At 38.4% G+C, this 22,967-nt stretch overlaps 1 protein-coding gene across 2 annotated transcripts in view; it reads left to right on the forward strand.

Moving 5' to 3' along the window:
- Positions 1 to 22,967, forward strand: part of RIC8B (RIC8 guanine nucleotide exchange factor B) — a 127,490-nt gene that overhangs the window by 83,690 nt on the left and 20,833 nt on the right. For both annotated transcript variants that reach the window (XM_060025539.1, XM_060025540.1), the window contains exon 8: positions 9,403 to 9,547. In XM_060025539.1, the coding sequence (XP_059881522.1) occupies positions 9,403 to 9,547 (145 nt within the window). The remainder of the gene's footprint in view (positions 1 to 9,402; positions 9,548 to 22,967) is intronic.

Consider the following 22,967-nt stretch of genomic DNA (forward strand, 5'->3'; position numbering starts at 1 on the left):
TGTGAGCCATGGCCGCTGAGCCTGCACGTCCGGAGCCTGTGCTCCGTGGCGGGAGAGGCCACAGCAGTGAGAGGCCCGCGTAACGCCAAAAAAAAAAAAAAAAAAAAATTATATGGATTATTTTGCTCTACAAAAGTTCTCTAAACAAGGAACTTTAACCAAGTTATTCAGATATTCTTACTATTTCTTTCTTCATCTCCTAGTTTATAAAAGTGCTAGTGTAAAAGTCCCAAATAAGCAGATTTTATATTATACTTTTTTAAGTACCCTAGTTTTGTGAGAGAGATAACTTAGAAATGAAAAACTTCACTCACTTCTCTCAAAATCTTCAGTCAGTTGAATTTTTTTCTCCCCTGCCAGTTTTATTGAGGTATGATTGACAAATAAGATTATATATATTTAAAGTATACAACATGATGATTTGATACACATATACGTTGTGAAATGATTACCACAGTCAGGTTAATTAACACATTCACCACCTCACATAGTTACGTGTGTTTGTGTGTGTGTGTGTGTGTGTGGTGTGAGAACACTTAATATTTACTCTCTTAGCAAATTTCAAGTGTATAATAAAGTATTATTAACTATAGTCATCATGCTGTATATTAGATCCCCAGAACTTATTAATCTTACAACTGAACTTACTCATCTTATAACTTGTACCCTTTGACCAGATCTCCCTGTTTCCCTACCCTCTATTCCCCGGTAACCACTGTTCTACTCTCTGTTTCTATGAGTTTGATTTTTTTTTTTCAGATTCTACATATAAGTGAGATCTACAGTATTTGCCTTTCTCTGTCTGGCTTATTCACTTAGCATAATGTTCTCTAGGTTCATCCATGTTGTTGCAAATAGTAGGATTTCCTTTGTCATGGCTGAATAATATTCATTTTATATACAGTTGACCCTTGACCAACACAAGTTTGAACTGCTCGGGTTCACTTAGATGTGGATATTTTTCTGTAAATACACACTACAGTACGACATGATCCATAGTAGGTTGGACCCACAGTTAGTTTGATCTGTGGATGTGGAACCACAAAATCAGAGATCAGACTGTCAAATTATACACAGATTTTTGACTGCGTGAAGGGTAGGCGTCCCTAACCCTAGCGTTCCTTAAGGGTCAACTGTGTGTGTGTGTGTGTGTGTGTGTGCGTGCATACACGTGCATGCATATACACACACACACACCTCCTTTATTCATCTGTTGATAGGCACTTAGCTTGTTTCCATATCTTGGCTACTGTGAATAATGCTGCAATGAACATGAGAGTTGAGATATCTCATAGGGATTCTGATTTCATTTCCTTTGGATATATACCCAGAAGTGGGATGCTGGATTATATTGTAGTTCTATATTTAATTTTTTTAGTAACCTCCATAGTGTTTTCCATAGTAGCTGCACCAATTTACCTTTCCACTAACAGTGCACAAGGGTTCCATCTTTGCCACATCCTCGCCAGCACTTGTTATCTCTTGTTTTTTGATAAAAGCCATCCTAATAGGTGTGAGGTGATCTCTCATTGTGGTTTTGACTTGCATTTCCCTGATGATTAGTGATGCCGAGCATCTTTTCACGTACCTGTTGGCCATCTGTATGCCTTTGGAAAAGTGTCTATTCAGGTCCTTTGTCTAATTTTTAATCGAATTATTTGGGGATTTTTGTTATTGAGTTGCATTCATTGAATTTTTTTTTTTTTTTTTTGTGGTATGCGGGCCTCTCACTGTTGTGGCCTCTCCCGTTGCGGAGCACAGGCTCCTGACGCGCAGGCTCAGCGGCCATGGCTCATGGGCCTAGCCGCTCCGCGGCATGTGGGATCTTCCCAGACTGGGGCACAAACCTGTGTCCCCTTCATCGGCAGATGGACTCTCAACCACTGCGCCAACAGGGAAGTCCACATTCATTGAATTCTTAAACTTCATTTCTGATTAACTGGTACAACCACTTCAGTTACTGTTAAGATGGTATATTAGCAACATAATTTGATCAATATCATTACAATGATAATAAACACAACTATTATGTATTCATGTGCCAAACATTCTATGCCATAATCTCATTTAATTCTCATAAGGACTCTCTAAGGTAAACATTATTATTATTTCAATGTCATAAGTGAGGGAAGGGTCTTATCCAAGCTCATGCAGTAGAGCTGTCTTTCCATTCTGCCATATTTCCTCTCATAATACAATTGACCCTTGAACAACATGGGTTTGAACTGCCCAGGTCCACTTATATGCAGATTCTTTTTTTTAAAATTTTATTTATTTATTATTATTATTTTGGCTGCCGTTGGGTCTTTGTTGCACGCGGGCTTTCTCTAGTTGCAGCAAGCAGGGGCTACTCTTTGTTGCGGTGCTCAGGCTTCTCATTGTGGTGGCTTTTCTTGTTGTGGAACACGGGCTCTAGACGCGTGGGCTTCATTAGTTGCAGCACGCAGGCTCAGTAGTTGTGGGTCACGGGCTCTAGAGCACAGGCTCAGTAGTTGTGGCGCACAGGCTTAGTTGCTCCATGGCATGTGGGATCTTCCCAGACCAGGGCTGGAACCCGTGTCCCCTGCATTGGCAGGCGGATTCTTAACCACTGTGCCACCAGGGAAGCCCTGCAGATTCTTTTTTGATAAATATGTACTACAGTACTACACAATCCATAGTCAGTTGAGTCCACGGATGTGGAGCTGAAAATATGGAGGGCCAACTGTAAAGTTATAGGAGGATATTCAACTGCACGGAGGGCCATCACCCCTAACCCCTGTGTTGTTCAAGGGTCAACTGTAATTATCTTCAGCTGTTCTCATAGACTAGTTTATTTAACAGCTGCTCTTTTAAACAATTCAGTTATTTCATGACTATGAAAAAAGATATTACATCTTGACATTGACTGGAATAATGCCTTGCATATAGTAGTCTGCAAATACTGGCTGAATTAAATCAATTTTTCTGAGATCAGAAATTAGCTGTATTTAAAGTATGATCATATATACACACACATACATGTAAATCTAAACCACACATATGTATCCATTCATCAAAAAGTATTTATCAAAATATACATACATCAAAATCTTATCCATTGTTACCTCTAAGTGGTAGAATGACTGGTGACTTTTTTTAGTTCTCTGTATTGTATAATTTTTCTACAATGAGCATGCATTTCTTGTGTACATGTAAAATTTTTAAGAGGGGAAAAATGAAGTTTATTTCTTCCATAATTACATATCTAAATATATATTACATACATAAATTACATATCTAAATAATTTTACATATCTAAATACATAAATTATATATATAAATATAATCAATCACCTTACTAATGAGTTGGTGTTATAACAAGTATGGTATATACATTGATAAATGAATCTGTTAATTGTTTTTAATTTGAAATGGTTAGCTTTGTTCCCCCTGGGACCCAGTATTTGAGGTGTCATAGTCCTAACTTTGAGCCCCAAACCCATATTAGCAAAACTGTATCTTTTTCATTTGATCTTTAACAATTCTATATATATTCAACTTCTTTTCCTTCTAGTTTGATTTTAATAGTAAAAGTATTCTTCTGAAATAAAAGCTTGCTTATTCAACAAATACTTCTTGAGCTAGACCCTGGGAATACAAAGGTATACAAGATAAGCAAGGTCTCTGCCCTCCTATTATTTACTTTCTTTATCAAGGATTACAAACTCAGATGCCTACAAAGTGCCAGGTTGGTAATAAAGTAAGTCAAATGAACAGAACATAAGATGATAAATGAAAACTGACACTTAGCTAATTGTTGGGGAGATCGTGGGTTGGGAGTGGAGGAACAAGGGGAATGTGGGAGACTGGAAAAGGGACCTTGCTGCTCTTTAGCTCCAGCTGATTGTTACCATGAAGGAGCATGTGGCCAATGTTACCAAATCACCTAGATTTTTCAGGAGAGTTTTTAAATGCTGTCAACTAATTCTAATTTAAAACCTTCTGCCCCTCACCCGCCAAAAAATTTTATAGTCCATATTCAACTCATAAGTCATCAGATTTTAGAGTTTGGGTTGGGTTTGGAGGCAGATTATATCAAAATTAAATAAATTTAAGATAATTTATCAGAGTGACTGAACTTTCCTCTTAAAGATATTCAAAGCTGAGTTTGAAAGTTAAGGTACCATGACCAAGGCACAAAGTTCAGACCACTAAGTAGAGACAGCAAATAGCAATCAAATTGGGTTAGGAACACAGAGACAAGATTAAAAAGGAAAATTGAAATGGGGCAAGATACAAAGACCAAAATTTTATGGAAGACTTGGCACAGAAAAAGCCATCCAAGTGCCATCTGTGCCAGGCTAAACTACATCTCCAACTGATAGCAACCCACAGGTTAACTTGTGCTCATGCTACCGACTTGTTTTGTTGAGCGCTGACAAAACTAAATTCTTATTACCTGCCCTGCAAATTGTGTACTTTATAAGGGGTCCTAAAGACAAGCCTTACATAATTTAATAAAAGAAAATAATTTGTAAAACAACCCCCTGCCTTTGTGGGGTATTCCCCTCCTCCCTAGCCCCCGCCTTTTAACACATTTATTAACTCCCAGTGTGTGCTAGGCGTTGTGGTAGGGAAGGAGCTGAGTTGAAGAGATAAATAAGGCTTGAACTGTCTCAGCACATAGCCCCACACCGTTACACACTTACTTTTGTCTCATTTATTTCAGTCTCAGAGGAATAGGCGTCTCTTTAGCTTGGAGCTAAGCAGTCTCCCTCTCCTGATGATCTTTTCCCTTCCTGTCTTCTCAGAAGACTTGCTTCATCAGTTGTTACCCTCTGTTCTTTTGTTTGTTAACTCCCTATGTTTTCCTCAATCTATATACATCTTCATGTCACTGCCTTCACATGTTAGCATCTTGAAAGACTGATTTGTTCTTCTTTTCAGTATCTTCATTACCCACTCAGGCTTCAACTTGCTGCAAGTAAGGCTTTTCCACCATTCCCCACTCCCCAGATGCCACTGAAAATGCTTTCAGGAAGGTCACAAATTAACTACTTTTCAAAAGGAATGTGTATTTTTTAGTCTTTATTGTATAACATCTCTCATAACGATTGACACTATTGACCACTGTCATTTTTTCGGTGCTACAACACACTCTTAGATTTCCTTTGAGCTTACCTCTCTGTTCATTCTTTTCAGTGTGAGTTGCTAACGCGTATCTTTGTCCACATCGACTTGCCAGCATTCCATAAAGCTCTCTCTGGCCCCATCTTCACTTTGCATTGCTTCCTGAGCCGTCTCTTCCCCTCACTTGGCTTCTGCTTCACCCTGCTTTGGGGGGATTTCCAAATCTGTGTCTCTCTTAATAAACTACTAAAATAATCCTATCCTTCTGTTTCTGGTCAGGTTTTGTTCATTCTGTCTTACACAGGGCTAAGAAAAGGACTGTTCTAAAATACATGTATAATATTGTCATTCCCCCTTATAAAACTTGCAGTGACTCCCTGTCACCTACATGGTAAAATCTAAATTTTACCTCCATGGCCTACCTCTATAGTGTATCTGAAATCCACTCCCTACCCTGCACTTTCTGCTTAATCACACTAAATTCTTTACTCTTGCATGATTATACTGCACTGTTCCTTGGCATATCTCTATAGCTTTGCAGATGCTGTTCCTTTTGCATGGAATGCCTCTCCCATCTTTGTTAGCATAGTGAGCTTTATGTATTCTTGAAGATCACCTTAAGCAACATCTGTGTGAAGATCATCTGAGGTAGAGTTCATCATTCTCTGCTTTGTACCATTGTTACTTATCTCTGTTAATACTTTTGACATTTGCTATGTTGTAACTTTTTGTTTATCAAACTTTTATTCTAGACATTGAGTTAAAATTCCGTGCTCCCAATGCAGGGAACACGGGTTCAATCCCTGGTTGGGGAACTAAGATCCCACATGCTTTGCAGTGTGGCCAAATAAAATAAAATTAAAAAGAAAAGAATATCAAAGATATAACAGGCAGTTGTGTGGAACCAGGAATGGAGGGGGTGTGAGACTGGAAGTAGGAAGACTAGTTAGAGGAAGCTTCTAGTATAGGATTTCAAAGAGTCACAGCATTTAACTGAATGGAAAATGATTGTAAATCCTTCTCTGTGTAACAGAGAAGGGGGAATGGTTTCTGGGTAGAATCTGGCTCTGCCATTCTTTCTCCATAGTAAAAGAGCAAAACCCCTTTTTTTGGTTTTCATGGTAGAGTATGATAAAACCCACGTCTACATAAGCAATAATGCCATTACTACCGGCGCAGTTCTGACTTTGCAGTGTGCTGCTGTGGTTGCTTTCCTCTGTTCATAGTGCCTTCTAGCATCTTGATAAAATAATGGTGAAATATTTCTTGCAACTTTCTGACTGAATGCTGTTTTGTTCATTTCGGCGGCGGTTTCATCTAATTGCATGGATGAGTACTGTGACAAAGAACAAATATATTTGTGTTTCTTTTTTTTTAAGGACCACTCAGAAGATCTTTTGTTTGCCTAAGCAACTCATCTTAACATCCAAATTCAGTCCATTTTCCTCTTATTACCTTCACAATATCAAACAGGATGTTATACAGTATATATGAAAATAGACTAAAAAGTAACTAAAAACACTCCACCAAATAATATAAATCAGAACTTCACAAAGAAAATGCCTCTCACTGTGTGGATTTTGTAGTCCATTCGTCTCCTCTTCCCCAACCCCCATTTTTAAGTATTTTATCTCATTAGCAAATGTTCATTTGATTTTTAAACTATTGGCTATAGCCTTGTCTACTATTCTGAAAGCAAGGTATGTCTGAAACAGTCTTTGTAACCCAAGCTGTCACAGAGTTGACACAGAATGTTTGTTCCAGTGAATGAGCAGTAAGCACTATTTTCATAAAAGTGCTAGAGATTTTTACTATTGATTAGCTTCCAGGAGGATTTTCTGCATAAGAAAGCAGGTTATTTAGTGTTCTGTTGACTTCTTTTTAACCTATTTTGGCCTTTCATAAACTGTATTCTTAAGCTGTTTTAATGTCTGGCCACTGTAGGTGGTTATTTACATTTTGTGTCTTTCTTACTGTTATTTTTTAAGTATATTTATTTAAACCATTTATTTATATCATCTCAGTTTAGACTTTCACATTTTCAGTGAATATTTCTTTTCTGGAAGTGCTAAACATCATATTTGTTAAAAAAATAAACCTTATCCAAAACCTTAGTGAGAGTATTATTGTCATGTGAGTTCAGATACATGATCCTTCAGCCTCAGTGACTTTGTATCTGACCATGTGGTTAAGGTCATGAATATTAAGAATATCTGTATATACTGGATATTCACTTCTCCTAATAACCCATCAAGAATCCATTAACTTATGTAAAATCACTCCGTCTTGTGGAGGCAAGAGGGAGCATATCAGATTTATTCAGAGTTTTCAGATTACACCACCATGATCCCTCATTAAATTCTAATATGACTCTACCCAGCACCCATTGAGAATTATTACCAAAGAGACCATGGTTACCAGTAGATTTTAATGTAGAAAATAGTTAAAAGTGACTAGTGTAAAACTTTATTTAGTCTACGTATATTATTAATCTGTATTTCCTTTTGCACAAATTTCACTAGTTTGCTGTGTCCTTTGAAAGCAGGACTTCCTTTTATTTGCCCCCAAATTACCTATTTTCAGTGTCAAGGGAGGTACCCTTTTGTTCAAGTATTTGAAAATTTAATGAACAACTCTATCCTGGACTATTCATCCTACATCCTATCCATGCCCTTCATGGTTTCATACTCATTATATATATCCCCTTTCCTTAACCACTTAGTTCCTTATCCACTGCCCCTTTCAGGTCCCCAAAGTCATTTTAATTGCCCTCTTCTGAATCTTCTCCAGCTTTATTTTTTCTTTTTTGAGGTAAGTTATATGAATTACAGTAGTATTTCAGATGTAGATTTCACTAACGCTTTATATGTGAATAAAATACGTAGTGTTATGTTTTGTTTCCTACAGTTGTCTTTAGAATGACATTTTATTGAAAGCCTTAAGTAAATTTTGCCATTTTTTATGTTTTGATTGAATAGTGTTCACCTTGAAACTGTACCTGAAGAAAAGAGTTTCTAAATAAAGCTGCTAAATATTCCTTAGTATTTTCCTTAAAGGTACTTAGAAATCAAAAAAATTCCTACAATTCAGGGTTCCCCTTACATTGATGAACTGATGACAAGTTGATACTTACACAGGACCTGCACCAAGTGCTTCACTGGGCTTTTTTTTTCTTGTTGTTAAGATAAGTCTAAAATGATCATTTTAGGGACTTCCCTGGTGGTCCAGTGGTAAAGAATCTGCCTTACAATGCAGGGGACGCTGGTTCGATCCCTGGTCAGGGAACCAAGATCCCACATGCTGCGGGGCAACTAAGCCCATGTGTCACAACTACTGAGCTCACGTGCCTCAACTAGAGCCTGCGTGCTGCAAAACTACAGAGCCCACACGCTCTGGAACCCATGTGCCACAACTACAGAGCCAACGCGCCATGGAGCCTGTGCGCCACAACTAGAGAAGAGAAAACCCACATGCCACAACTAGAGAGAAGCCCGCGCGCCGCAACAAAAGATCCCGCATGCCTCAATGAAGATCCCGCGTGCCGCAACTAAGACCCACGCAGCCAAAAATAAATAAATAAATCTTTAAAAAATAAAATAATCATTTTACATATTACTAGGGGGAAAAAACACATTTAGTTTGTACCAGATACTTTCCTAAGCACCTTGCATGTATTAACCAGTGAGGTAGATATTATTCTAATTGTCTGTATCTGAAAACTGGAGTAAAGAGCCTGCTAGTAAGTGATAGAGCCATTATTAAGGTCCAGCAATTCCTGGCCTGCCTTTCAGTGGGTATAATGTGCTTACATATTGTTGCTGACTTCTTTGAAAAAGGAGTAACTTAGCCTATCCTATTTGCTAATATCCTTAGGTTTTCTTATTTCTTATTCTCTTTCCCTCTAATTCCTATAAAAGGAATAAGAAAGATTTACATTCTGTGCTATATTGGTAAAATGTCAGTCTGGCTTTCATTAACTTTCTAATCATCATTTTTCTGAAACTGAATAAAGAAATCAAATTTGTGATCAAAAACTTAAAACACCACCCTTCCCAATGGCCTGGCGGTCACAGAAGCCCCACTCCTGCCACAAACTATATTCAAAACAGCTTCATTTGAATTTCTGATACCTGAAAAAAGGTTTTTGGTCCTCAGAGCATGTAGGATCACTACTACCACACTTTGGAAACCCCTCAATTTTAAGATTTACTACCATGGCATATATCTCTAGCCTCCCTGTGTTGGTGAGTAGTTGGTGATGATAGTGAGGACTCAAGGATTCCTGTCTAAAAACCTATTCTGTTTTTGCAGTGGATAGCCTGCTGAAATACACTGGCTATGGGAATGCTGCAGGACTGTTGGCGGCCAGGGGCCTCTTGGCTGGAGGAAGAGGAGATAATTGGTACTCAGAGGACGAGGACACAGACACTGAAGAATACAAAAATGCAAAACCAAAGTATAGTATCATGTTTCTTTTCACCTAACTATGTCTGCCTTTCAATTGATTATTTGCCTTTCACTTCCTTTGGCTTTCATTTTCCAAGTATTTCTCTTCTTTTGTGGATTTGGAAACTTTCTGTTTAATAGTTTTAGAGGCAGTTTCATAGCTAGTGCCTTAGAGGGTGACTTCAAGTGATTGAGGAAGGATAATATTGCAAGAAATGTTCTGCTGCATGTGCTCATTACCCTCTCCTAAGTATTAAGAGAGGTAGTGTTTTTAGATGTCTACCATCATATATTTAAAGGATATTGTTGCTTATTTTGTGCTCTCCTTTCCATAAGTTGAGATTTTATAAGGTATAACCAAGACCAAGTATTTAAGTTGGTTATTTGATACTTCAGTCTTTCTCAGAAATCTAAATGTAGGTTCCATACATTCTGATAGTTCCTCTTGTGTAAAAGCCCTTATGAGTCAATAAAGTAAAGCAACAGGGCACATTACTAGCAAAAGGAAAGAAAACTGGCTCTATGGTAAATTTTAATCAAACACTTATGGAATCATCTTTTAACAGAGGCATTAGTACACTTGGATAGGCAAACCAGAGACTCTATCAAGTTTTCCCTGAGTCAGTGCTTACAAGTCAAAGACACTAATCGTCTCTTATCCCGAAACAAACCACCTCTACTTTTCTACTCCCCATCCTTTTCATCCCCCTCTCAACTCCAATCCCAGGTAAATTTCTTAGTTTCCACTTATTAGGAGTTATTTGAGCTCAGTTTTCTGGTTTTCATTACTGAATATTAAAAGGGTGTGCCCTTCCCTATTGATGATGATATTGACATATGCTATTTTCTATCCACAGTCTTCTAGAGTGTGATGTGGAAAATGTAGTAGTTGATCAGGGATAGAAAAATCATTATCTGCAAAATTAGACCCTTTTTTTTAAAGTATAGATTGTGCTTTGTTGAGATGAAAATAATAGGTTGTCAGAAGGTAAAAGAAAAGATCATTCCCTAATCAGACAGGACTTATATGGCCTGTATTCTTGGCAAATCAGGTCTGAGTAGGTGGTGTTACTTGTGGCATCCCCAGGGCTATCAGCCTTAACAGGATCTAGGAGTGTGTCCTAGAAGAAAAAGACTTTGGAGGAAAAAAAGCTAGCAGTGGCTCTAAGCAGTAAGTTCTCAAGACTGCCACCATGTAGATGTTATAAGTTGGGCACCTCTATCAGGTATTTGAAGCTAAGATAGAAAAATAATACATTAATCTTTCCATAATTATAGAAGTCATCATTCTAAATTATTCTTGCTAGCTCTTGATTTTTCCATCCCATAAACTATATTTCCATATCAGTTTAATATTTTCTGCCTCTCCATTTGAGACATTAAAATATAGCATTTAAGGAGTCTCATATTTTTAAATGAAGGTAGAAATTACATTAGGCATTCATTGTGTCCCAGGGTATGTGAATACAGTCAACTAACATAGAAAACTCTTGAGTACTCATGAGTGGTTGATATCATTGCATCTCAATGTGTGTTGTTGATTTTATTTGGTAAATGACTTCTAAAATGGTATTGGTCATATATCTGGCAAACACAAGAATGCTACTATAATAAGAAAAACCTCAGAAAAAATACAAGAACACACTGGGTCTCTCCCAATAGTACGGGAAATAGAAATACATTACATTATGGAAGTGATACTAGATTTCAGGAAAGCACTGTTTGTTTAAATCAAGGACCATGATGTTTGATATTATTATTGTTTTGGCTTTCTGTCAGAAAGATTCTGTACTTAGGCTTATTACATCCCTGGTTGGAATCTTCTTCAGCCTTTGGACCTGGCCTATATCATTAATAGGAATGGTGCGTTAGTGTGGCCAGAATAGTCACCATTGTGAGATCTTGTTGTGTTTCTTAAACATTGCTCATTGTAAGTATAAATATGTTTTTCTCACATAGCATCACATCTTCCCTCTTTAGATAGATTTGCATCTGCTTTTTTCTTACATCTTCCCTCTTTCAGGTGCAGCAGTGTAGTGGGATGTTTCATTTGTTAATTTAAAATACTTATTAAAATGGTCCCCATGGAAGGGGTGGTGAAAAAGTACTTTGCAAGCAAGACAATCCTTTGTGTTCTGGGCAGTGATCCACAAGCTCAAGGAAAGGAAACTTCTTACCAATCTAGTCAAGTTTATAAAGTCAGCATTTGAAAGGATGACTTAGTCCCCTACCCCCTTATTACTCTTCACCAGTCAGTGTTCTCAGGATCACAGTCTGCTTCTCTTATGATGCATTTATTCACAAACAGTGCTAGCATTGGCAGAAGCAGAGAAATTACCCGTCATCCAGTTGACCCTCGTCCCATTGTCAGAAATGTAAGTGGATTCCGATTAATGCACCAAGGTAACCTATAATCCTTTAGTGGAATCTGAAACTAAGAATTGTATGGAGCTTACATTCAGGCTATGAAAGACAGTTAATATCACAACAGCCCTTTTTGTGTCAAAATAAATGTATTTAACGGACTGGAAATGGCTTTCTGCAATTAACACATTTAGACAAAATACACTCATAGAATCAAGTACATGCCACACAGGTTTTTGGTGTATGTCTAGCCATGTTTGTAAAAAGTTTTCAGATAAGCTTTGGTCCTGTATCAAAAAGAAACCAAATTTCTAAATTCTGGCTTTATACCCATTTCTTTTATGCCTCTGAGCATGGAGGCCCCTTGACTGAATAGGTGGTATAACATAACTGATTACCGTGGTTTGTACATCATTCCAAACATCAGTTGAAAAATGTGTACGTAATGACATTTGGCTTATTTTAGACCAGTTGCTTTCAGGCTAGGTGTGGTATATAGGAGCCTGTGGGTCCAAAAAGGTGTATTTAAAGGGCCACTGTATGGAGGGGAGACGGACGGAATGGCCAAAGTGGGCAGAACTCTAGGATGTCCCATTGTATTCTTAATACCCCACACTAGTTCGTAAACACACCCAGCAGATTAAAATTATTCTACTAAGCAACTCAGGGGTGTTTCCTTCTTGACCATATATCTCTCAGCAGTAGCTGTGGCAGCAGCTGTACAGTTTCTTCAGCACAAAAGATTTTATTTTCTTTTGTCAAAATTTTGTTATGCTGCTTTAAGTCAAGTCCCATTATAATTGTGTCCATATGTTGGGGCTATACAAATGAAGAGATAGCTTTGTTTTTAATATTTCTTGAAGTAGATGAATCAGAAACAGGACTTGAAGATTTTTCTTTTTGCCTAGTTTAGACTGTGATGGTATACTTATGTATAATAGGATGTAACTAGCCTTTCTAGGAACTGAAATTTATTTACTGTAGGCAATCATGAAACAAAATCTAAATTCAGATCTCTAAAGACCGGAATCAGAAATAAAATTTTGCCACTTCTGCCATGGTTAACCAACCTTTGTGATGTTTGCAATCACACCAGTTTTGCACTTTAAAAATTGAGTTCTCTAATTTTTCTTTTGTATTTTAATTTGGGTAAATGGCCAGAAAAATGTGTGTTACCTGAACCTACAATATTGAGCTTTGCTTCAGGTTTCATTTCCTACAGATTCACAACCATAGTTTTCTATATCCTTTATATCAAGGATATCACTCTTAATCCAACAGCCCAAGGTAGGAAACATTATAAAGCACTATAATTTAAAAAGGTATTTTGGAGCTTTTTTAATTGCCTAGGTGCAACTTGGTGTATCTATATGTATTCAGTATGTCTATTTATATGGATGATACATGCTACTTAATAGTTGATAAATAAGTGAAAGAATTACACCACATTACCCTATTTCTTTACATTGCTAATAGAATGCAAAAACTTGGATTAAGATGTTGTTTCATAATTTACCCTACTCTTTTAATGTGGAATCAGTTTTATATTTATATGGTAATTCTCAAATTACTTGAGACATTTTCACCTCAGTCACCATTATTAACTGGTGTCTCTTCAGAATACCTTGTATCTGAATTAACCATAGCAAACTCCACGAAACACCTAGTGTTGCGTGGCTTCTTTAGCACATGCAGCTCCATAGTGGCGATTTAACTTAATAGACTAACTCACTGGATCCAAGGCCTTCTGGCTGGCTTACTTACCAAGTAGCTCACTTATGCTAATAATAGCTGGTATTTATTATCTAATATGTGTCAGGTACTGTTCTAAGAACTTTCCTGATATTATCTCATTTAATCTTTACAGCAAACCTTTGGGCTAGGGTTATCTCATTTAATCTTTACAGCAAACCTTTGGGCTAGGGTTATCCCCATCTTACAGATGAGGAAACTAAAGCTCAGTGGTTTCCAGAACTTGTCTAGGGCACACAGTTCATGAGTGGTCAGGTGGCCTAACTCCAGAGCTGGTGTTTTTTGAGATTTTTGTTGTTGTTTTTGAGGTAGACAAAGCAGGTTTTACTGTGCTTTTCACTTTGCCTTCTTATGTTGGGGGTAAAATATACATAAAATTTACCATTTTAAGCATACATATCTGTGGCATTATATACATTAATGTGCAACCATCACCACCATCCATCTCCAGAACTTTTCATCTTCCCCAACTGAAACTCTGTATCCATTCCCTCTCCCCACAACCCCTGGTAACTACCATTCTACTTTCTTTCTCTATGAATGTGACTAGGAACCTCATATAAGTGGAATCTAAGAACCTCATATAAGAGAAATCATATACTTGTCCTTCTATGACTGAGTTCACTTGGAATGTCTTTAAGACTCATCCATATTGTAGCATGTGTCAAAATTTCCTTCCTTTTTCAGGCTGAATAACATTCTATTTAATGTATTTACCACATTTTGTTTATCCATTCTTCCATCAGTGGACACCTGTGTTGTTTCCACCTTTTGGCTGTTGTGAATAATGCTGCTATGAACACGAGTGTACAACTATCTGTCCCTGCTTCAAGAGTCCCTGCTTTAACTTCTTTTGGGTATATAGCCAGAAGTGGAATTGCTGGATCATGTGGTAGTTCTATGTTTAATTTTTTGAGGAACTGCCATACCATTTTACATTCCCACCAGCAATGCACAAGGGTTCCAGTTTTTCTGCATCCTCTCCGATACTTATTATTTTTCTGACTTTTTTTTTTTTAATCTAATAGCCATCCTAACAGGTGTGAAGTCAAAGCTTGTGTTTTAACTGCTACCATATTCTTCAAAGCCAATCAAAGGGAGAGATGATTTGCCTCTCCCATAATTTCCCTGTTCTTAGAGCATCTATTATCTTTCTTTGATATAACCAAAATAGAAAATGAGAAAATGTTTTTTTATAAACCCTGATATCCCTGAAAGCTAAAAGTTCTATTCAGTTCATTCTAGTTCACAAAAATCTGTTAGGTAATTCTGGCTCTGCCTTCATAATACATTCAGAATCTAATCACCCCTTACTGCCATCACTGCTACCTACTCCAGTCCAAGCTAAACTTTTCTCTCCCTCCAGGATCATTTTAAATAGCTTCCTAACTGGTCTTGTTGCTTCTATCCTTGTCACTCTTCAGTCTGTTCTCAACTCAGTAGCCAACGCGATCCTTATAAAATGTAAGTCAGACGTCACTGCTCAAAAACTCTACAATGGCTAAACACCAAAAGTCCCTGTAGTGATGTACAGGCACCCTTTCTCACTGTACTGTCACCACACTGGGCTTTTCACTGTTTGTCACGCTCCAGACACACTCTTGCCTGAGGCTCTGCATCACTGACTGCTCCTTCTGCCTGGAATGCCTATTCTCTAGATAGCTGCATGTCTTATTCCCTCACCTCCTTCATGTCTTTACTCAATTATCATCTTCCTAGTAAAGTCTGTCCTGTCCCCATATTAAAAATTGCCACACTCCTACCTTTACCCCTCCATCTTGCACTTCCTCTTTTTCCTTCATAGCACTTTTTACCTTCTAACATACCATATAATTTACTTATTCATTTAGTCTTTTCTCCCCACTAGAAGATAGACTCCATGAGAGAAATTTTTATATTCATTGAGAGGGCCCCAAAATAGTGCCTCACATACTGTAGGCACTCAGTAAATTTTTGTTGAATAAATTAATTTTTTTGAGTTGTTGAATAAATTTAAGTTGGTCAGCCCCTTCTCAACATTAGGATACCAAGACAGTTGAGGTCCCTGCCCTCATCAAGCTTCACATCTAGTTGGGGAGTGGGGCCAGGGAATGGAATTCAAGAAAACAGGATATGGTAAATTTCCACTCTGCTCTTTTGTTTTTGTGGAGTGGCAGATATTATGGAGAGTTTTTCCTGGGAAGACATTTCTAATTTCATGTGCATATAACGTCTCCTTTCCCACCCCACCTGCCCCCTTCTTCCATGATCTGGCACACAAATGCCTTTTCCTAAAAACCCTGATCCCTTTCCTAGAGGTTACAAATTGTCAGTCCATAGGCTACATTTAGCCCACAAGTAGGTTTTGCTTCACTTGCCTGATGTTGTGTTGGTTATTTGGTTTTATGTTTTTAATTTTTGTTTTATATAGGGCTTCTTAAAATAATTTAGAATTCAGATATTTCAGATGAAGATCTGAATTTCTAACTTCTTTTGAAAAAGTGGAAGTTCTGATAACATTAAGCCTGCATTCTCACATGGTAACTGACTGATGGAGTTGAGTGACTGTGACCCCTATCATACCAGGCATAAGCTCCTTTGATTTGATAATGTATCTTTTTTCCTTTTTGAATTTTATTTTTTTATACAGCAGGTTCTTATTAGTTATCCATCTTATACATTATTAGTGTATATATGTCAATCCCAATCTCCCAATTCATCACACCACCACCACCACCCGCCACTTTCCCGCCTTGGTGTCCATACGTTTGTTCTCTACATCTGTGTCTCAGTTTCTTCCCTGCAAACCAGTTCATCTGTACCATTTTTCTAGATTCCTATATGCGTTAATATACGATATTTGTTTTTCTCTTTCTGACTTACTTCACTCTGTATGACAGTCTCTAGATTCATCCACATCTCTACAAATGACCCAATTTCATTCCCTTTTATGGCTGAGTCATATTCCATTGTATAAATGTTCTTTATCCACATCTTCTTTATCCATTCATCTGTCAATGGGCATTTAGATTGCTTCCCTGACCTGGCTATTGTAAATAGTGAACATTGGGGTGCAGGTGTCTTTTTGATTTACGGTTTTCTCAGATATAGGCCCAGTAGTGGGATTGCTGGGCTGTATAGTAGTTCTATTTTTATTTTCTTAAGGAACCTCCATACTGTTCTCCATAGTGGCTGTGTCAATTTACATTCCCCCTAACAGTGCAAGAGGGTTCCCTTTTCTCCACACCCTGTCCAGCATTTGTCATTTGTAGATTGTCTGATGATGCCCATTCTAACTGGTGTGAGGTGATACCTCATTGTAGTTTTGATTTGCATTTCTCTAATAATTAGTGATGTTGAGCAGCTTTTCATGTGCCTCTTGGCCATTTGTATGTCTTTTTTGGAGAAATGTCTGTTTACGTCTTCTGTCCATTTTTGGATTGGGTTTTGTTTTTTTGGTATTGAGCTGCATGAGCTGTCTATATATTTTGGAGATTAATCCTGTGTCCGTTGATTCATTTGCAAATATTTCCTCCCATTCTGAGGGTTGTCTTTTGGTCTTGTTTGTAGTTTTCTTTGCTGTACAAAAGCTTTTAAGTTTCATGAGGTCCCATTCGTTTATTTTTGTTTTTATTTCCATTACACTAGGAGGTGGATCAAAAAAGATCTTGCTGTGATTTATGTCAAAGAGTGTTCTTGCTCTGTTTTCCTCTAAGAGTTTTATAGTGTCTGGTCTTACATTTAGGTCTCTAATCCATTTTGAGTTTATTTTTGTGTATGGTGTTAGGGAGTGTTCTAATTTCATTCTTTTACATGTAGCTGTCCAGTTTTCCCAGCACCACTTATTGAAGAGACTGTCCTTTCTCCATTGTGTATCCTTGCCTCCTTTGTCAGATTAGTTGACCACAGGTACGTGGGTTTATCTCTGGGCTTTCTATCCTGTTCCGTTGATCTATATCTCTGTTTTTGTGCCAGTACCATATCATCTGATTACTGTGGCTTTGTAGTATTGTCTGAAGTCAGGGAGACTGATTCCTCCAGCTCTGTTTTTTTCCCTCAAGACTACTTTGGCTATTCGGTGTCTTTTGTGTCTCCATACAAATTTTAAGATTTTTTGTTCTAGTTCTATAAAAAATGCTATTGGTAATTTGATAGGGATTGCATTGAATCTGTAGATTGCTTTGGGTAGTATAGTCATTTTCACAATATTGATTCTTCCAAACCAAGAACATGGTATATCTCTTCATCTGTTTCTATCATCTTTAATTTCTTTCATCAGTGTCTTATACTTTTCTGCATAAAGGCCTTTTGTCTCCCTAGGTAGGTTTATTCCTAGGTATTTTATTCTTTTTGTTGCAGTGGTAAATGGGAGTGTTTTCTTAATTTCCCTTTCAAATTTTTCATCACTACTGCATAGGAATGCAAGAGATTTCTGTGTATTAATTTGTATCATGCTACTTTACCAAATTCATTGATTAGCTCTAGTAGTTTTCTGCTGGCATCTTTAGGATTCTCCATGTATAGTATCATGTCATCTGCAAACAGTGACGGTTTTACGTCTTCTTTTCCAATTTTTATTCATTTCTTTTTCTACTCTGATTGCCATGGCTAGGACTTCCAAAACTATGTTGAATAATAGTGGTGAGAGTGGACATCCTTGTCTTGTTCCTGATCTTAGAGGAAATGCTTTCAGGTTTTCACCATTGAGAATGATGTTTGCTGTGGGTTTATTGTATATGACCTTTATTATGTTGTGGTAGGTTCCCTCTGTGCCCAGTTTCTGGAGAGTTTTTATCATAAATCGGTGTTGAATTTTGTCAAAAGCTTTGTCTGCATCTATTGAGATGATCATATGGTTTTTATTCTTCAGTTTGTTAATATGGTATATCACATTGATTGTTTTGCGTATATTGAAGAATCCTTGCATCCCTAGGATAAATCCCACTTGATCATGGTGTATGGTCCTTTTAATGTGCTGTTGCATTCTGTTTGCTAGTATTTTGTTGAGGATTTCTGCATCTATATTCATCAGTGATATTGGTCTGTAATTTTCTTTTTTTGTAGTATCTTTGTCTGGTTTCGGTATCAGGGTGATGGTGGCCTCATAGAATGAGTTTGGGAGTGTTCCTTCCTCTGCCATTGTTTGGAAGAGTTTGAGAAGGATAGGTGTTAGCTATTCTCTAAATGTTTGATAGAATTCACCTGTGAAGCCATGTGTTCCTGGACTTTTGTTTGTTGGAAGATTTTTAATCACAGTTTCAATTTCATTACTTGTGATTGGTCTGTTCATATTTCGTATTTCTTTCTGGTTCAGTCTTAGAAGGTTATACCTTTCTAAGAATTTGTCCATTTCTTCCAGGTCGTCCATTTTACTGGCATAGAGTTGCTTGTAATAGTCTCTTAGGGTGATTTGTATTTCTGCGGTGTCTGTTGTAACTTCTCCTTTTTCATTTCTAATTATACATATATATATTTTTTTGTTTTGTTTTTTGCGGTACGCGGGCTTCTCACTGTTGTGGCCTCTCCCGTTGCAGAGCACAGGCTCCGGATGCGCAGGCTCAGCGGCCATGGCTCACGGGCCCAGCCGCTCCACGGCATGTGGGATCTTCCCAGACCAGGGCATGAACCTGTGTCCCCTGCATCAGCAGGCGGACTCTCAACCACTGCGCCACCAGGGAAGCACTCTAATTATATTGATTTGAGTCCTCTCCCTCTTTTTCTTGATGAGTCTGGCTAATGGTTTATCAATTTTGTTTATCTTCTCAAAGAACCAGCTTTTAGTTTTATGGATCTTTGCTATTGTTTTCTTTGTTTCATTTATTTCTGCTCTGATCTTTATGATTGCTTTCCTTCTACTAACTTTGGGTTTTGTTTTTTCTTTTTTCTCTAGTTCTTTTATGTGTAAGATTAGATTGTTTATTTGAGATGTTTGTTGTTTCTTGAGGTAGGATTGTATTGCTATAAACTTCCCTCTTAGAACTGCTTTTGCTGCGTCCCATAGGTTTTGGATCGTCGTGTTTTCATTGTCATTTGTCTCTAGGTATTTTCTGATTTCCTCTTTGATTTCTTCAGTGATCTCTTGGTTATTTAGTAACGTATTGTTTAGCCTCCATGTGTTTGTGTTTTTTACGTTTTTTCCCCTGTAATTGATGTCTAATCTCATAGTGTTGTGGTCAGAAAAGATGCTTGATATGATTTCAATTTTCTTAAGTTTACTGAGGCTTGATTTGTGAAGCAAGATGTGATCTATCCTGGAGAATGTCCCATGAGCACTTGAGAAGAAAGTGTAATCTGCTGTTTTTGGATGGAATGTAGTATAAATGTCAATTAAATCTATCTGGTCTATTGTGTCATTTAAAGCTTGTTTCCTTATTTATGTTCTGTTTGGATGATCTGTCCATTGGTGTTAGTGAGGTGTCAAAGTACCCCACTATTATTGTGTTACTGTCGATTTCCTCTTTTATAGCTGTTAGCAGTTGCCTTATGTATTGAGGTGCTCCTATGTTGGGTGCATATATATTTATAATTGTTATATCTTGTTTTTGGATTGATCCTTTGATCATTATGTAGTGTCCTTTTTCTTGTCTCTTGTAACATTCTTTATTTTAAAGTTTATTTTATCTGACATGAGTATCGCTACTCCAGCTTTCTTTTGATTTCCATTTGCATGGAATATCTTTTTCCATCCCCTCACTTTCAGTCTGTATGTGTCCCTAGGTCTGAAGTGGGTCTCTTGTAGACAGCATATATATGGGTCTTGTTTTTGTATCCATTCAGCAAGCCTGTGTCTTTTGGTTGGAGCATTTAATCCATTCACATTTAAGGTAATTATCAATATGTATGTTCCTGTTGCCATTTTCTTAATTGTTTTGGGTTTGTTTGTTTGTTTTTTTTTTTTTGCGGAACGCGGGCCTCTCACTGTTGTGGCCTCTCCCGTTGTGGAGCACAGGCTCCGGACGCGCAGGCTCAGCGGCCATGGCTCACGGGCCCAGCCGCTCCGCGGCATGCGGGATCCTCCCGGACCGGGGCACGAACCCGTGTCCCCTGCATCGGGAGGCGGACTCTCAACCACTGCGCCACCAGGGAAGCCCCGGGTTTGTTTTTGTAGGTCCTTTTCTTCTCTTGTGTTTCCCACTTAGAGAAGTTCCTTTAGCGTTTGTTGTAGAGCTGGTTTGGTGGTGCTGAATTCTCTTAGCTTTTGCTTGTGTGAAAATCTGTTGACTTCACCATCAAATCTGAATGAGATCCTTGCTGGGTAGAGTAATCTTGGGTGTAATTTCTTCCCTTTCATCACTTTAAATATGTCATGCCACTCCCTTCTGGCTTGTAGAGTTTCTGCTGAGAAATCAGCTGTTAACCTTATGCGAGTTCCCTTGTATGTTATTTGTCGTTTTTCCTTTGCTTCTTTCAAGAATTTTTCTTTGTCTTTAATTTTTGCCAATTTGATTACTATGTGTCTCGGTGTGTTTCTCCTTGGGTTTATTCTGCCTGGGGCTCTCTGGGCTTCCTGGACTTGGGTGGCTATTTCCTTTCCCATGTTAGGGAAGTTTTCGACTATGATCTGTTCAAATATTTTCTCGGGTCCTTTCTCTGTCTTTTCTCCTTCTGGGACCCCTATAATGCAAATGTTGTTACGTTTAATGTTGTCCCAGAGGTCTCTTAGGCTGTCTTCATTTCTTTTCATTCTTTTTTCGTTATTCTGTTCCGCAACAGTGAATTCCACCATTCTTTCTTCCAGCTCACTTATCCGTTCTTCCGCCTCAGTTATTGTGCCATTGATTCCTTCTAGTGTAGTTTTCATTTCAGTTATTGTATTGTTCATCTCTGTTTGTTTGTTCTTTAATTCTTCTAGGTCTTTGTTAAACATTTCTTGTATCTTCTCAATCTTTGCCTCCATTGTTTTTCCGAGGTCCTGGATCATCTTCACTATCATTATTCTGAATTCTTTTTCTGGAAGCTTGCCTATTTACACTTCATTTAGTTGTTTTTCTGGGGTTTTCTCTTGTTCCTTCATCTGGTACTTAGCCCTCTGCCTTTTTATCTTGTCTTTCTGTGAATGTGGTTTTTGTTCCACAGGCTGCAGGATTGTAGTTCTTCTTGCTTCTGTCTGCCCTCTGGTGGATGAGGCTATTCTAAGAGGCTTGTGCAGGTTTCCTTATGCGAGGGACTGGTAGTGGGTAGAGCTGGATGTTGCTCTGGTGGGCAGAGCTCAGCAAAACTTTAATCCACTTGACCGCTGATGGGTGGGGCTGGGTTCCCTCCCTGTTGGTTGTTTGGCCTGACATGACCCAACACTGGAGTCTAGCTGGGCTCTCTGGTGGGGCTAATGGCAGACTGTGGGAGGGCTCACGCCAAGGAGTACTTCCCAGAACTTCTGCTGCCAGTGTCCTTGTCCTCACAATGAGACACAGCCACCCCCGCCTCTGCAGGAGACCCTCCAACACTAGCAGGTAGGTCTGGTTCAGTCTCCTCTGGGGTCACTGCTCCTTCTCCTGGGTCCCAATGCGCACACTACTTTGTGTGTGCCCTCCAAGAGTGGAGTCTCTGTTTCCCCCAGTCCTGTTGAAGTCCTGCAATCAAATCCCACTAGCCTTCAGAGTCTGATTCTCTAGGAATTCCTCCTCCTGTTGCCGGACCCCCAGGCTGGGAAGCCTGACGTGGGGCTCAGAACCTTCACTCCAGTGGGTGGACTTCTCTGGTATTAAGTGTTTTCCAGTTTGTGAGTCACCCACCCAGCCGTTATGGGATTTGATTTTATTGTGATTGCATCCCTCCTACCGTCTCATTGTGGCTTCTCCTTTGTCTTTGGATGTAGGGTATCTTTTCTGGTGAGTTCCAGGGGCTTCCTGTCCATGATTGTTCAGCAGTTAGTTGTGCTTCCCATGCTCTCACAAGAGGGAGTGAGAGCACGTCCTTCTACTCGACCATCTTGAACCAATCCCCTGATAATGTATCTTTTTCGTTCATCTTATCTGCCTTAGCCTCTGTAGGGACTTGACTTTATAGCCTCTTCGTTAACCAGGGTGCTTTGAGCAAAATTTAATCCACATTTTTTAGAGATAGATGTTAACTTTCATATAGCTCAGGGAACATTTAATAGCTTTTTTTCTTCAGTGAACTAGTAGTACTGTTGATGTTGGCCAAATGTAGCAACATTTTGAAGAGCAAGTCTTAATCCTTTTGTCTCCAGCTGCTGTCATATAATGACCTTATATAATACAAAAGTCTTGGTGACATATCACACATAAGAGTTTGGATACTTGTCACCTAATTGGAAGACATAAAACAGGATTGGAGTGCTGAGAAGATGGGGAGGGGAGCAGAGACAGGGTGGG

Source organism: Delphinus delphis, chromosome 11, assembly GCF_949987515.2.
Source record: "Delphinus delphis chromosome 11, mDelDel1.2, whole genome shotgun sequence".
In the NCBI taxonomy this organism is placed as follows: Eukaryota; Metazoa; Chordata; class Mammalia; order Artiodactyla; family Delphinidae; genus Delphinus; species Delphinus delphis.